This window comes from Eleutherodactylus coqui, chromosome 9 (assembly GCF_035609145.1).
Source record: "Eleutherodactylus coqui strain aEleCoq1 chromosome 9, aEleCoq1.hap1, whole genome shotgun sequence".
Taxonomy (NCBI): domain Eukaryota; kingdom Metazoa; phylum Chordata; class Amphibia; order Anura; family Eleutherodactylidae; genus Eleutherodactylus; species Eleutherodactylus coqui.
The window spans coordinates 140,755,943-140,772,350 of record NC_089845.1 but is presented as its reverse complement, the minus strand read 5'-3'; the positions used below and the strand labels follow the sequence as shown (position 1 = coordinate 140,772,350).

At 41.1% G+C, this 16,408-nt stretch overlaps 1 protein-coding gene across 8 annotated transcripts in view; it reads left to right on the top strand.

Annotated features, from left to right (window-relative positions):
- EYA1 (EYA transcriptional coactivator and phosphatase 1) overlaps positions 1 to 16,408 on the top strand; it is a 124,185-nt gene that overhangs the window by 14,023 nt on the left and 93,754 nt on the right. For 6 of the 8 annotated variants that reach the window (XM_066578565.1, XM_066578571.1, XM_066578570.1 and 3 more), the window contains one exon: positions 15,265 to 15,342. The exons of the other annotated variants lie outside the window; for them this stretch is intronic. In XM_066578565.1, coding sequence (XP_066434662.1) covers positions 15,265 to 15,342 — 78 coding nt within the window. The remainder of the gene's footprint in view (positions 1 to 15,264; positions 15,343 to 16,408) is intronic. 8 annotated transcript variants of the gene reach the window in all.

Here is a 16,408-nt window from a genome sequence, read left to right as displayed (position 1 = left end):
TGTATGTTATACAGAATGTAAGGATTCTGTCCTAATAGTGTGTGTATATATGGTATATATGTTATAATCCTCTTCTATACTGTAATAGTCCATGGCTATATTATGTCCTTGCAGTGATAATGTGCCATAATCAAACAAATAATTAGAGTTCATAGACGTATAAGAAATCAGGACAGATATTGCAGTGTGTATAAAGAGAAGCGGGATAGGCTCTGTAGGAATGTACTACTTTAATGCTTTACCTAAAGGGCCATTTACGCAGGACGAAAAAAATTGTTCATATTTGTTCTCTTCTCGTTATCACTGACTTTTAGCCAGCATAAAAAACATCACTGGATCGTGGGTTTCCCGTTCAGTGTCAATGCTCCCTGCTCATCTAGAAGGTCAAGCGCTGAGAGAGAAGACCGCAATCCAGTGGTGTTCTCTACCTGTCTAAATGCTCTGTATGAGCACTAATGACCTCAGCGGTGATGTCAGCGCTCATGTAGTTATTTAGACGACTCTTGTCCTTTCTAAATGGGGCATTACTTATTGTATTAAGTCCCATTGTGATCCAATTGCTCCACCTATGCAGAGCCTATCTATATGGGTTTAAGAGTATGTAGCCACACCTCATGGGTTAATGGCTTCTCGTGTATGGCTAGTTTTGAAGTGACCATTAGTGAAAAGCAACTTTTCAAAAGTTTGGTTCAGCCAATTCACCAAACTTTTGCAAAAGGTTTGGTTTGATCTGAATTAGTTCAAACTGAACCAGAAGTTCTCCAAAACTTCTAAAACTGGTGTATGACATTTCTAAGAGCCATACAAACCCTGTATAACACTCTGAGGGCTCAGTCAGACAAGCATTTATTTCATGCTTGAATAGGTGCGTTTAAAAAATGTCTCTATTACAACTAATGCTTTCAAATGAAAGTGGTCACATGTCCATTTCTTACAAGCGCTAAAACTATGCACCTGCAAAAGATAGGATAGCGTTTTCCGCTTCGCATGAAGCGGGGAGTCCCCTCATCACTGAACAGTGTGACAGCACTGTTACAGTATTCAATGATGAGGGGACTCCCCGCAGGGATGAAGAAATCCCCTGCCACAGCTGTGACAGAGGATCGCAATGCTATCCCATTGCTTTCAAATCCCGCAGGGGTGGGATGGAGGTGGTGGTGCTTGAAATATGAGCCCTACCCCCAAAATAAGCCCCTGCTGCAGTAAAAAAAAAAAATATATATATATATATATATATATATATATATATATATATATCACCTAGAAGCTCTGTCTGGCTCCGGCGCATGTTCTTCCTGGGTCACTGGCAGTCTTCTTCATTTTCTTCTGGCTAGGGATTGAAAAATCCCCACCTCCTGGAAGTGCTGCCTCTGTTTGGCTGAGCTCTGTGACCAATCACAGCCATGCATCATTGAATGTTTTCACAGTGTTCAGTGATGAGGGGACTCCCAGACCGGATGAAGAAATCCCCTGCTGCAGCTGTCACAGCTGTGGCAGAGGAGCATAATCTTCTCCCTATGTTTTCAATGGGGCAGTCGGCCCCATTGACAACAAGGTGAGATCCCTGAATGTGACAGCATCCAGGGGTTTTACATCCAAGGAATCCGCTGCTGCAGCTCTCACAGCCTCAGAAGGGAATAGCGATTCTCTCCCATTGCTTTCAATGGGGCCACACTATTTGTGTGCGAATTTTAGCTTCGGTCACGCATTTTTTTATACATGCGTTCTGCTTTTTTTCACTCACCTATTCATGCGTGAAAAAATGCTCGTCTGACTGAGCCCTGAGAGTGTTAAAACCAGTGTTCAGAACTAGTGTTGAGTAACTTAAACCAGCAAAACCCTGCTTTGGGGAGAACGTTTAGAAAAGTTCAACCCAAAACAGAGTTCTAATGGTTTGGTTTGGTCAATACCAGTAACCATGGGCATCAGGTATTTTTTTGCAGATTAAGTCACCTTTAATTTGATAGGATAATATAGTCCATCATAGATATTAGGTTGGCAACAGATCCAGATGTATCTGGCATCTACAGTCATCTTTACAAATATGGTCTACAATGTCAGATATTGTCATGGCACTGATCACACAGGAAAACCCTCCTATGTACATGAATGTGTCAATTGCTATCCAAAAATTACACCGTAGAAAATGTTGTTCCCTCTGTCCATTGGTAATTTATATATACTATATATACGGATTCAGTAATAATTTTACAATATACACAGCTTTCCCTTAAGCTTGCTTCACACACACTTATTGGTAACGTTGTTTGAGTTGAAAAAATGCATGTAAAAAAGCCTGTGATTTTTTTAACTGGTACATGTGGTTTTTTGAAAGTGCTTTAAGGTGGTGTTTTTTTTCTGGCCTTTTTTCTATGCAAAAATGCTAGAAAAAAATGACAAACCTACAGCCTGCTGCAATTGTAAAAAAAATACCAGTCACCCAAAAAGTGCACACGTAAAAAAAGAGAGGCACTAAAAAAACAGCACTCTGTTTTTAGTACATTTCCTATTTCCCTATTGACCTACAATACATCTGGCAATTAAAAAAATGCCACTAGCAAATGCTGTGTGTGAAACCACCATCAAAGGGGTTTATTCACTAAAGACATTTGCTGTATTACTTTACCAAAAGATAAGGGAACACAGGGGCCACCAGCGAGTATGAGAGCAGTGCACACTAAATACCCCATGTGAATGGGCTGACTGTGCGCATGACTGTGTAAGAGCTGGTCCGGAAAGAAATTACACCAGCGAGCACAATGGATGTAAACTAGAGATGAGCGAGTATACTCGCTAAGGCACATTACTCGAGCGAGTAGTGCCTTAGCCGAGTATCTCCTCGCTCGTCTCTAAAGATTCGGGGGCCGGCGCGGGTGACAGGTGAGTTGCAGTGGGGAGCGGGGGGGGGGGGGGGGGGGAGAGATCTCCTCTCCGCACTCCCCTGCCACTCTCCTCTCCGCACTCCCCGACGGCCCCCGAATCTTTAGAGATGAGCGGGGAGATACTCGGCTAAGGCACTACTCGCTCGAGTAATGTGCCTTAGCGAGTATACTCACTCATCTCTAATGTAAACCCAATTCAGGGGAGACAAACTCTGCACAGCCAATTCTAGAGAATGAACTCCACTTCTTCAATCGCATCAAGATCCAAATGAAGTTTGAATCTCATCAGAATAGCCTAGATGCATTAAAACAGGTCTTTATTCCATCCTTAAAAATGGTACAAGCAGTGACGGTTTCGACCATCCAGTGGTCTTTATCAGCATGACCATCAGCATTATAAAGACCATTGGGTGGTTGAAACATCGCTGCTTGTACCATTTTAAAGGATGGAATAAAGACCTGTTTTATTGCATCTAAGCTATTCTGCTGCCGTCCAAACTTTATTTGGATATTGACTGTGTAAGAGCTGGTGTCGGGAAGAGTACAGCTGGGTAAGTAGAATCAGTAAGCAGATAGTGCAGCTTTTGTTTGGACAGAGGTGCAGTCCTTTAGCGGAAAGTCCAGCTAGACTTTCTCTGCTCAACTCAGGTCTCTTGGGAGCAGGGTAACACTCACCACCCTACTGCTTGTTACTACTGATCAGTTCACATTCCGGTTTTCAGCATTGTCATCTGCCACAAAGGAATGATTAGCCATAGTCCATAGTTGAAGTAGAACGGGAACTACCTTTAGTCATTGCAGAGGGCTTCTCTTTCTTCCTGAGTGCTAGAATGGAGCTCATGCACTTATTGAGAAGTTTCCACATCTCTCTCATAGCCAGAGGCTCCATTAAGCTCACTCAGCTGGACTTCCTCACAATCCTCTATCACTTTTGTTCTCTCTGAGCTTTCCCTATCCACAGGGTGGGGACCACCATTTTCTATCACACCCTGGTTACCAGGGCAACAGGAAAAATTGGCACGTTGCAAAAGTCACGAGTTGCCTTTACCAGCACTCAGGGAGCACAGACTTAAACAATTTACAATAACAAGGAAATGTATGTAAAAGAAACAGTAACAGTCACAAACAACAACATGGCACCCCCTTACACCTGACTAGAGATGAGCGAACGTACTCGTAACGAGTACTTATGCACCCGAGTACCGCCATTTTCGAGTACTTCAGTACTCGGGCGTAAAGATTCGGGGGGGCGCCGGGGGGCGGGGAGAGGCGCGGCGGTGCGGGGGGGAGCAGCGGGGAACAGGGGGGAGCCCTCTCTCTCTCCCTCTCCCCCACACTCCCCACTGCTACCCCCCGTGCCGCCACGGCGCCCCCCGAATCTTTACGCCCGAGTACTGCAGTACTCGAAAATGGCGGTACTCGGGTGCGTAAGTACTCGTTACGAGTACGTTCGCTCATCTCTACTCCTGACCAATCCACACTTTTCACCTCTATAGGAGGGAGTGAGATCGCCAAGCACATCGAATTCCCTCAGTACCAAAGATGTAAATTTAGTGTTGGTCACATATTCGAACCAGGACTCCATATTCATGTGGCGTTTGGGGTGTGTCATTTAAGTTATTACTGGAGTGGTGGGGGGGTCCCAGCTGTAGGATCTCAATGATTTATCACCTAACCTGCAGCAAGATAACTATCTTTAGTGGGAAAACAGCTTTAAGCAGTTATAAGAGATGAGTGAGTATACTCGCTAAGGCACATTACTCAAGCGAGTAGTGCCTTAGCCGAGTATCTCCCCGCTCGTCTCTAAAGATTCGGGGGCCGGCGCGGGTGACAGCGGGGGGTAGGGGGGAAGAGAGGGAGAGAGAGATCTTCCCTCCGTTCCTCCCCGCACTCCCCTACCGCTCCCGCCCCCCACCGGCCCCCGAATCTTTAGAGACGAGCGGGGAGATACTCGGCTAAGGCACTACTCGCTCGAGTAATGTGCCTTAGCGAGTATACTCGCTCATCTCTAGCAGTTATCCTTTAATAATAGAGACAAATATCAATCATGCTAATTATCCCTGATCATCCTATTGTTTGATTAGTACTTCTTTTATCTTGTGTTAGTTTAGCATGATTTTATTAATTAATATATTATTCATTATTATTTATTAATCAGTACAATGATATGACTAAGGAGTGCAATACAGGAATCAAAAGTGAACCTTCAGCAGGTAAAATCTATTCAGCCAATATATCCTGATGGTGATGGTGACTTCGAACCACAAGTCAGGCAGTTAAGGTCGCTCAAACAACATGACCTTCATATCTGCTTTAATTAAAGTAAGACAGCAAATTTAGGAAAACTCATGTATACCAAATTAATTTTAAATGAAACATGTAACAAACTATGAAGTGAAGTTCTGCTATTTGAGATATTAGAAATAACCTCTATGAGTTTTCATCAGAGCATTTCCACTGCTGGAGTCTGTAACCTGATCAGTTGTCTACCTAATGGACAATGGCCAAATGCCATCAAACTATTCTAGTTTACCCCTATCCATCAAACTATTCTAAGGGCTTTAGAGATTTAAGTTTGAAACACAGGTTTAATGATATTCTGTTTAAAGATTTCTATTTTAAAACAGTATTTGTTATCGTATCATAAAACTATAGCTTCGGTCTAGTTCAGTAATTCCCATCCCCTATGGGAACTAAAAAAAAATAACTAAAATAAAGACTTTTTAATTACACAAAATATTAAAAGTTTAATTAAAAAAAAACTTTTTCCCAGTTTTTGTATCAAAATCTAAAAGAAATAATTTTAAATTGCTATCACTGAATCCATAAAGCTTAAATGTATTAAATATCACATTAATCCCACATGATGAACACTAGAGATGAGCAAGCACCCAAATGCTTGGGTCCGCGTTATTCGAGTCGAGCTTTTCGTAAAATTCGAGAGCTCTACTTGAGTAATGAACCCCATTGACTACAATAGGAGACTCGAGCATGTTTGTATGTGGGACGCCGGGTGCCGAGCTTTTTTTTTCTTTTTTCTTGGTTCTCTCTCTCCCTGCCAGCCCAACAATTTGCCATTGACGCATGCACTGTGTCGGGGAGGGGCCAAAACAGGCAGGTCACATCAGGGAGGAGCCAAAAACTGGGGCAGGGTCGAACACGACGGGATGCTCGTTTGAGTAATGAGCACCATCGAGTTCGCTAATACTCGAACGAGCATCAAGCTCGGCAGAGTACGTTCGCTCAACTCTAATGAACACCATCAGAAAAAATGCAATACCAGTATTGTGCCTTCTTCATCACCCTATCTCCATGAAGGAATGAAATAAAAAGTGATAAAATAATTGTATGAACCCCAATATGGTACTGGTAAAAACTACATGTCAACCCATAAAAAATGAGCCCACACAGCCCTATCAACAGAAAAATTTGTATTCTTTTCTAAAGTGGGAATGCCAGAGCTGCATGAAAGGGTAAAGAATGAGTAGCCACAGAAGTATTTACAGTAATTGCACATTCTTGAACACCCTTTTGTATTTCAATGTTCTGAGTTGATTAATTTCTATTACATATTTTATAATAGCACAAAAATCCAACCCCCCTGCCAGGACATAGAGTTAAATGAGTAGTCTCATGATTAAATATTTATATACTATGTTAAATCATGCAAAATATAACAGGTTTTAATTGGACTTACTTAAGACAAATGCTTCCTGTGTAATTATTGCTGTTATGTACTTGTTATGATGACGCCAGTGTTCTTATGATTTTCTCTCAGACATCCCCCTAATGTGTCCAGTGCTGGTGAGAAGCCACCTCTGAGGCACTGGTTTATATTGTCTGGCCTGGACAACAGCAGGAATCACTCAGCTGCCCGTGTACTAAATGATGGGTCTGAGCAAACTGAGCACGTGCAACCACCCCCACTAGACACATTAGGTGGTCGTTTTGTGAGCAAACATCAGATGTGCCATAAAGAATATGTAATAGCAATATCTAGACATAGGAGCATTTTTTATTGGTTCCAATTGAAAAATTGTTACATTTTGTATGATCTAACAGAATAATGTAAGATTTACCAGTTGGCCAACCATTTTTGAATTCTAACATTATCTGCCACTAGATAGAGCTTAGAAGCTCAGTGCATATTGTTCTTTCCTTGGAGTACAGGACAAGAATATCAAATAACATTCCTGTACTTTTTCTGGCCTTTTTTGCAGAGGGTGCTGTGTCACCGAAACGCGTTATTTGTGCTAGATATCAATTAATTAATAAAGAAGAAATTGGGTTAATTGCTTTGCTTTTATGAGCTTTACACTACAAGGGTTGCGCCCACGGTCCATCATTTTTTTCCTTTTTACAATTAAGCATTCCAATGAAAGGTGGCATCAACAGTATATATAGATAACACAGGATCTACTATTCTCAATAGGTAATGGTCAATACTCATCTCTTCCACCTCATTGCACGGTGACTTCTGCAAAGGTCACAGAGCATGCCCACAGCAATGTCTGGTAGAAGTCAATGAGTCCCTTTGAGTCTATTGTATTTATGACCCACAAGGCTGCTATTCGGAATAGGAAGTTTCAGCCTATTATAGGACTAATTGACCAGATTGAAAATTAGAAGACATTAGGACTAGAGATGAGCGAGCCTACTCGGTTCGGGTGTTTTTGCACTCGAGCACCACTTTTTCCGAGTAACTGACTACTCGGATGAAAAGATTCGGGGGGGCGGCGTGGTGGAGCTGGGGGTAGCAGTGGGGAACAGGGGGGAGCTCTCTCTCTCCCCCCCCCCCCCCACTCCCCTCTGCAACCCCCCGCTCACCCCCAGCGCCCCCCAAATCTTTTCGTCCGAGTAGTCAGTTACTCGGAAAAAGCGGTGTTCGAGTGCAAACACACCCGAACTGAGTAAGTTCGCTCACGTCTAATTAGGACATCTTACAATATGCAAAGTGATATGGAAAATTAAAAAACGATCACCAAAAATTAGTAGGACATTTGCAGATGACACATTGCATTTCATTTGCATTATGAGTTCTATAACTTCTAGGGGTGATTTCACACATGCTGGTATTAGCCTGCAATATGCAACAAACCCCACAGTTTATTCTGCGGATTTTGATACAGAATTGCAGGCAGATTCAAGCAATGTATAATTCTGGATCACAATCCGCACGTAGCCCTGCAGCTATCGGTGCAGAATTAACTGAGTGTTACAGGCTAATCTCCACTGGGAAAGCCCCCTTATTGCTGGTTCAACTTTAAAAATACAACAATTTTTGTGGACAAACTTCATTTCAAGAAATATCTCATTTGAAAAAAACTTGTAAGTTTCGTTTTGCTACTTTGATATATTTTTCAGGAGAAGTAACCTTTTCTTTTTAGATTTTTCAACTACTTACAGGAACCCCCAGCATTGACTTTCAACATTTTGCAAAATGTGGATCCAAATAAAATGTTAACACTTTGTAGAAACCTATAAATTATATAACAGGGAGTTACTAGCATCTTTTACGCGGTTTAATATAACAACTCTAGCTTGCCTTTATATGAACCAGGAGCTTGCAGGAACCTTTCACACGGGTGGAATTGTTTCGCAGGATGCAGCACAATTGCAAATGATATCAAATATTGTGAATTTTGTTGCGCTTTTTATTGCGGAATGCATTCTATGTAAAGTTTTGCACACTTTCTGGGGGGGGGGGGGGGTGCTACAGAATTTAATTGCTGAATTATATTTCCTGTATTGTACAAATTCGCAAAAACAATTCTGTAAGACATTGTTAATTCTGCAATGGTAGCCTATATCACTGCGGAGAATAGACATGCGGATTTGAAATAGATATGCAGATTTCCAATTATGCAGATTTCAAGCCCCACAAGATAGCACTGGGCTGCAGAGTTCCCTAAGGTGTAAACCGCTAATACATAAGCTAAAGCTGCTTTCACACATAGTTTTATTTTTTGGGGTTAAAACTTCCGCAGCTCGATGTTAGCTGTAGGTCAATAGGGCGTTAAGTAACACATTGCAAACTATGATTTCTTTGGTGAGGATTTCCCCGACCTTTCGGGCACTTTTTCTTCTTTTTTTTCAAAATTCGGAATGCCAAAGATATTTTTCTTTCAGGCATTTCCCCCCATCGACTTCCCTACAGGAAAAAAAAAATCCTAAAAAAATACACATCGCAACTGTAAGAAAATCACAACCAAAATGCTTGTGAAAACGCGTGAATTTCATAGTGTTTATATTAGTTTATAAGAATGGCTGCAAAAAGACTGTGTGTGAAGGAAGCCTAAAGAGGTTGTCAGGGATTGCATTTTTTGTTTCTTTTTGCCTAATTTGTCATGTTTTAGACAGAAAGTCACTTACACATTCTGTCCAGCTTATGAGTTCTGCTGCTCTATCTGCCGAGCCCCAGCTACATGTACACTGCGGTCTTGGCTCTTCTTCCTCGATACAGCAAAAAAAAACAATGCTTAGAACTTGCATGTATCATTCAACCTACTTATTTAAGTTTCCAAGTGTCTATTTCATTTTGCAATTAGAAAAATAACAGTCCATTGTACTTCTTCTAATAGACAGACATTTAATTTTTATAGCAATGGGATGTCATCTCTGGCCATACATTTTGCCTCCAGTAAAAATGTGACTGACAGAGCCCCAATATAAAATGAATAACATGACCCCTACCTACCATGTGCCATTTATAACACTGGTATCTATAACTATGCCCCGGATTACATGTTGTCCACTCCAAAAAAAAGTTTGATCAAGAATTCAATGGAATCTGTGTCTGTAAAGCCAACCCAGGCTATTGGAATGTGAATGTCTACAGAGCTGTCTCCATTCACACTGACAGTCACCCATAGAACATCTGATTGTTGGCAGCCCCCAATAGTGGACCCCTGCTGATCAACTAGACTTTCATTAAAGTAAATTTTCCATGAGCAGATAAATTGCCCATAACGAGAGTCAATCAATGATCTAACAAGTCAAGTCGGCATTCGTTCAAGGACTGTTTTACACTGGGCAATTTTTGAGGGATGAATGGCTGCACAAACAATTGATCGTGACTTACAATGATTCACGCACCCATTTTTTTCCACTATTGTTGGCAGTGTTTAAATAGTAAAATATGCTGCCGACAAACAATGATTTTTATGTGCACATAAAGGATATGATTAGCTGACACACGAGAATTTGCTCATTTTTCAGCTGATTGCTGGGATGTTTACATGAGGTAATAAGCAGAAACTAACATTCATAAGAATGTTTGTCCAGCCAATGATTGGCCAATATAAAAAGAAATTTTAGAATTAAACCTGTCTGCTAAAAGGATAAATAACTCCATTATGAGCCTCACATAGGAGGATTTTTTATTAGTGTTGGTAACAATAACCCAGATAGGAGGATGTTTCTTCTCCATTTAGAAAAAATGCTCATCATCACCTAAAGCCATCAGTGATAATTAGCATTCACACTGTGAACCCACTTGTCTGTCTTGAACCTTTAAGGCCTCGGTCAGACGACCGTTTTTTGCCGCGATTTGCGGATCGCATGTCGGATGGGCATCCGCAAATCGCGTAACCGGGGCAGAAAAATCACCCGAAAAATCTGCTGCTAGCAGCGTTTTCGGGGAAAAGGCCCTGATCAAAGGAGCGCTGTCCAACCCATTGCAATTCAATGGAGCCGGCAATACAGCCGGCTCCATTGAAAGCAATGGGCTGGCGGTCCATTGCTTTCAATAAAGCTGTCTGTATTGCCGGCTCCATTGAATTCAATGGGCGAACATCATTCTTCTCTGCCACAGCTGTTACAGCTGTGGCAGAGGAGAATGATTTCTGTAATATATGTTCTCAATGGGGTCAGCGCTGCTGTCGCCAGCCCCATTGAGCGCATATAATAGGACACAAGGAATCGCAGATCGCAGATAGGCGCGATCTGCGATTTCTTGTGTCCTATAATTTATCGGACAAGCGCATAAAAAGCACCCATGTGTCCGATACCATTGCAAAGCAATGGTTCTAAAAGATCGCAGATCGCATGCGCAAATCGCGCGAAAAAACGCCCGTCTGACCGAGGCCTAATGGTGAAATCTTAAATGCTTCTACATACAGCAAACATAATTCTAAAAGATCCAAAAACTTCAGACAAGAAGTTTGTTACGTCATAATTAGAGATGAGCGAGCACCAAAATGCTCGGGTCCTCGTTATTCGAGTCGAGTTTTTCGTAAAATTCGAGAGCTCTATTTGAGTAACGAACCCCATTGACTTCAATGGGAGGCTCGAGCATTTTTGTATGGGACCCGCCGGTTGCTGAGCTTTTATTTTTTTCCTGTTCGCTCAACTCTAGTCATAATGCAACATTTCCTTTTAATCCCATTTCTGAAGGCAAGAATTGTGGTGTTTTAGTAGAAGGTTCGGTTAATATATGAATTGTCATAACAGTGTACCAGAAAAAAATACAGATACTGTACTGTGTACTCTTTAGTGCACAAAATAAGGAGAGACGTGTCTGCAGTACCACAACGAGTCGGTAAAAATGCCACCTAGAGGTAACCTTTGGACAGTTCTGGTTGCTATAGACATTAGATACTTGTTGGCAGGGCCAGATAACTTTGGCAGTCCCACCATAGGCATTAAATTGTCAACAAATCCCATCAAAATTGCCTGGATGTGCCAACAAATTTCTAATGTCTAGAGTCACGCTTACCCTTGTGGTGAAGATTGTGTATTTTGCAGTGCAATTCTAGGTGGAATTGCTCTTTAATCTGCATAACAAATATATATTACAATGCTAGCTTCGCCTAGTTCTGTAGTGAAGCCTAATTCTGTGTAAGAAAGTATCTCCCAACAAGAGATGTCTTCAATAAACTGACTGAATTTCTTGATATCCTATGGTAAAACATAAATTCCTTAGAGTTTTTGTTTAAGTTTAAGCCTGCACTCTTGTGTATGTGGTTCTTGAGGACTATGTCAACAAAGTTCATTGAAGGGTATTCGCAGAAATCGCAAAATTTCACAAAGAGTCAGAATTCTATGCTTGAACTCTGATCCTGAAAACTATGTCTGCAATACTATTTACATCTACAAAATAACGTACATGCTGGCTATACACTAGAGATTTCAGGCAGAACCTTTCTGAATGACTTATCTTTCTAAGTTGGTGTGTAAAGATTGTCATTCTGGAAAATATGTCAATTATTAAAATGATAAATCCATGATAATTGACAGACCAATCGCTAGTATTGTCTGGGCTTCTACCGGTGAGATGCACATCTCTTATTGGGCATGAAGACCTTCTCATGTGTCACCAATGATGGTGTGTGTCTGCCATGCTACTCTGCATAACTAAAGGGTGTAGACAGTCAAAAATCATTGTTTAAACCTACGTTTTCAGTCTCCAGTTTGTAGCCAGTCATAGAGATCTGTGCATGCATTCCTCATCTATTGACATACTTTATGACTGTAGCTGTTATCAGAACCCAGGGACTGGATTATCAGACTTGTATTACAAGTTTTCAATAAACTATAATAACCGAGTTCTAGAGATTAGTAAACTTCTCAAAAGTTCAGCTAAGGCGGTTGCCTGAATTTCATCAAAAAGTTTGGTTTGGTTCAAATCAAACCAGAAGTTCATAAAACCCTTGAAACAAGTATGAAACTGTCTAAGAGAGGGGGTGCTGTTCTTGGTTAGATTTGAACCTAGAACTTCAGCAGTGCAAGGCAACAGTGCTAACCACCAAGCTACACCCATTGAAGAGGTACTGCCACTCTCATTTCAGAGCTCTTAGACAGAGTTTAGTACTTGTTTTAGGGGTTTTCAGGAACTTCCTGTTCCGCAGAAATGAAGCACCTGAGGTTTGGGTTCTAGCCAAACCAAAATTGTAGCAAAGTTTGACCCAAATTCAGGTTCTACAGGTTTGGTTCGCTTATCTCTACTAAAGACCCTTCTTTAACTCTCTTAGTGGATTATCTTTCTTGATGCAAACTATTTATATGTTAATTATATTAACCCTTTAACACCACAGAATGTAAGTTTACATCCTGTATGCATGATACTTAAAGAAACTCTGTCAGCTACATTGAGCCCTATAAGCTGAGCTAATGGACCCAAAGTGGCTACCTTGGTGAGCTAGTGGATGTAAGTTTCATACTTACCTTCCCTACCATGTCAGCATGCAAACCGGCTGTTACAGTGCATTGAGTAGCATGCTTAGTAAAGATGAGCGAACGTGTTCTTAACGAGTACTTACGCACCCGAACACCAGCTTTTCCGAGGACTTCAGTGTTCGCGCGTAAAGATTCGGCGACCCCCGAACTTTTTTCGCCCGAGCACGGAAGTCCTCGCAAAGTTCGGTGTTCGGGCGAAAAGGGGCGGGGCCGAACATGTTCGCTCATCTCTAATGCTTAGTAATCCTCTCATTCTAAACTTAGAATGAAAGAATGACTTAGCACATCGCTCAATGCATGGACACTGGTGGAATGGCAAGGTGAATATAAAACTTACATTCCCGGACTCAGCGGGTCAGCTGCTTAGAGCCCATAAGCTTAGCTTATAGGACTCAAAGTAGTTGACAGATTACCTTAAATGCAACAGGATGTAAACTTACGTCCTATAGCTGGCACAGGTTCAGAAGTGAGCCCGCACTATCCCGCAGTGGGAGCTGGCTGTGACTAACAGATGACATTCCGCTACAATAGTTGGGATCGTTGAACCCCTTACATGCTGCAATGAATGTAGATTGCGGCATGTAAATGGTTCACAGAGGGAGCATGCTGCCATTGCCTGTGATCGCTATTGTAAGCAATAATGTATTGCAGTACAGAAGTACTACAATGCATTATCATACCAGTCATAGCTTTTCTGGTTCAAGTCCCGTATAGGAACATAAAAATAAAAAATAGTAACAAAAAAGTCTTTATTGCACACTGTAATCTCTTTGTATAAAAAAACCCCAAAAGAAACAAACCCTACATATTTGGTATCATTGTATCCATAATGACCTGTACAATAAATTTAACACACTATCCTGCATGGCAAAAACTGTAAAAACAAAAACTTAAAAAAAATGGAGCTTGAATCCTTATTTCCTTCTTTTGATTTATGCACCCTAGCATGGTACCAATAAAAACTACAGCTCATCATGCAAAAAAAGCCGTCATAGAGCTCTGTTGATGGAATAATACAAAATTTATTTTGCTTTAAATGCAGCAACGCAAACAAAAAAAAATTCTTAAAAAAAGGGTTTTTAATGTGCAAAAGTGGAAAGACCTAAAACAAAATATGATTTCGTATGAACCTGCGGGAAATAAATTATCATGTCATTGACACTGCATGATTAATTCTGAAAAAAAAAAACTACAACAAAAATGTTTTTTTTTTTCCTGCCCTCAAAACAAAATTAATAAAAGTTTTACAATACATTATATTTACCAAAAAATGGTACCAATAAAAAGAACAATTCACTATGCAAAATACAAGCCTTCATATGGCCATGGCAATGGGAAAATAAAAAAGTGAAGATGAAAATCTCCCAAAAAAATGATTGTGTGCTTATGGCCAAAATCGTCCATGACATCAAAGGGTTAAGGAAAAAATGTCATCTTCATCAATTTAGCAAAATCCCTGGAATATGGCATTCTGTAATAATCAACAAGAGTGAACCCAGCTACTCATATTCAAGCAGAGGCACTATAATGTAGGTTGCTGTGCTTATTGAAAGAGTACCATAAATCTCAGTTAAGTGTATATCGGCCGAACCTTTCAATGTTGACTGGTCTGGCTGATCACCTAATGTGAACGGTGGCCTCCCGATTTCCCCCCGACAGCAGATGTCAGGGGAGATAAGGATGAGGTAGTTTGATTTCAACTGCCCAATTGTTTTGCTTCCTAGTAGAGATGAGCGAGTATACTCGCTAAAGGCAATTGCTCGAGCGAGCATTGCCTTTAGCGAGTATCTCCCCCGCTCGAGACAGAAGGTCCGGGTGCCGGAGCGGGGGAGCTGTGAGTAGCGGCAGTCAGCAGGAGGGAGCGGGGGGGGGGGGGGAGGGAGAGAGAGATCTCCCCTCCATTCCGCCCTGCTCTCCCCCGCAGCTCCGTGCCCATTGCCGGCACCCGAACCTTCCGTCTCGAGTGGGGGAGATACTCGCTAAAGGCAATGCTCGCTCGTGCAATTGCCTTTAGCGAGTATACTCACTCATCTATACTTCCTAGACATTAGCTGCTGCCAGAGGTAGCTCGTTCGGCCAATAGCTTTCTAATGTGTACAGCCAGCCTTAGTGTTCTTACATTTCTATGCATAGACTTATTTTCAAATATTCTGACCATATTCCATTAGTGATGTGGTATAATAATTAATTGCCATTATATTTTTAGTTAAAACAGAGCCAATGAGCGGCAGTGACATCACTGCAACGACTGCAGACGGATCTTTAGACAACTACTCAGGGTCAGGTAAGTAAGGAATTGTGACAAGGTGGTGATATTTCTTCTTAAGTGCTTGCATAGCATACAGTGATGAAATGACAGGTATTTATTTTGCTCTGCAGACAGGTTGGTTCACAAGTTATAGAGTTCTGTCTAATGAAATCATAGCATATACAATACATTATTCCATATCCTGCTAGCTTGCTAAAAGATGAAAGGATTAATAGTAACATTATTTTCAACATATGAAACAAAAAGAACTGCCTATTGCAAAGCTTTTCAAGAAATTACTAAATTCTGAGGAATCTCCGAAGGTCAACTGGATTTCCTAATTGGGCCTATGTATTCTACAGAAGTTCAGCTATACTTTATAATGTGTCACTGGAGCACAATGAAAACATTGTGGACCATAGCTGTTGTAGGATCCATGAAGATTACAGTGTGTGATAAAAGGTCTGAATGATTCAGGTCTGACCCAATTCATGTGGCCAAGGTGATCTGCCATAGTACTAAACATACAGGGGCAGATTTATTAATACTATCTTACATTTTGACAGGATGAAACTAGACCAGACAGGCAGAATCTGTGCCAAATGTTTCACAATGGCACACATTGTACGATGAACTTTGGTAGACATGTTAGATACTTTTCTCTACCTTACTCCTCCTCTTGGCTGCCTTACTTTCCATCAGCATTTTGCACCAAAAATGGTGCATGCCATTAATAATTATGGTACATTTATTAAATGCTTTTTTACCACACACCTAGATACTTTTCAAAAATGCCTAGTCAGATGCAGAAATGCCCATAACACAGTAAATTTGGTGCACAGCATGTCTCAATTTGTGCCAGAATTCTGGCACATTTTGCGTAGTACAGCTCTGCCAATACATCCCAATATTACTATCAGAAGGACTATTGTTTTGATTAATTAATTTCTTATTTTTTTGTATTTTAAAAAAAATGGATTTTAGGACATTTATGAAATTTATTATGTGTTTTAGCTAAGGGCTATGGGTGATTGGCTGAGTGCTCAGCCAATAGCTAAGCAGTAGCTGCTATTGGCTGAGCTCTCAGCCAATCTGCACGGCC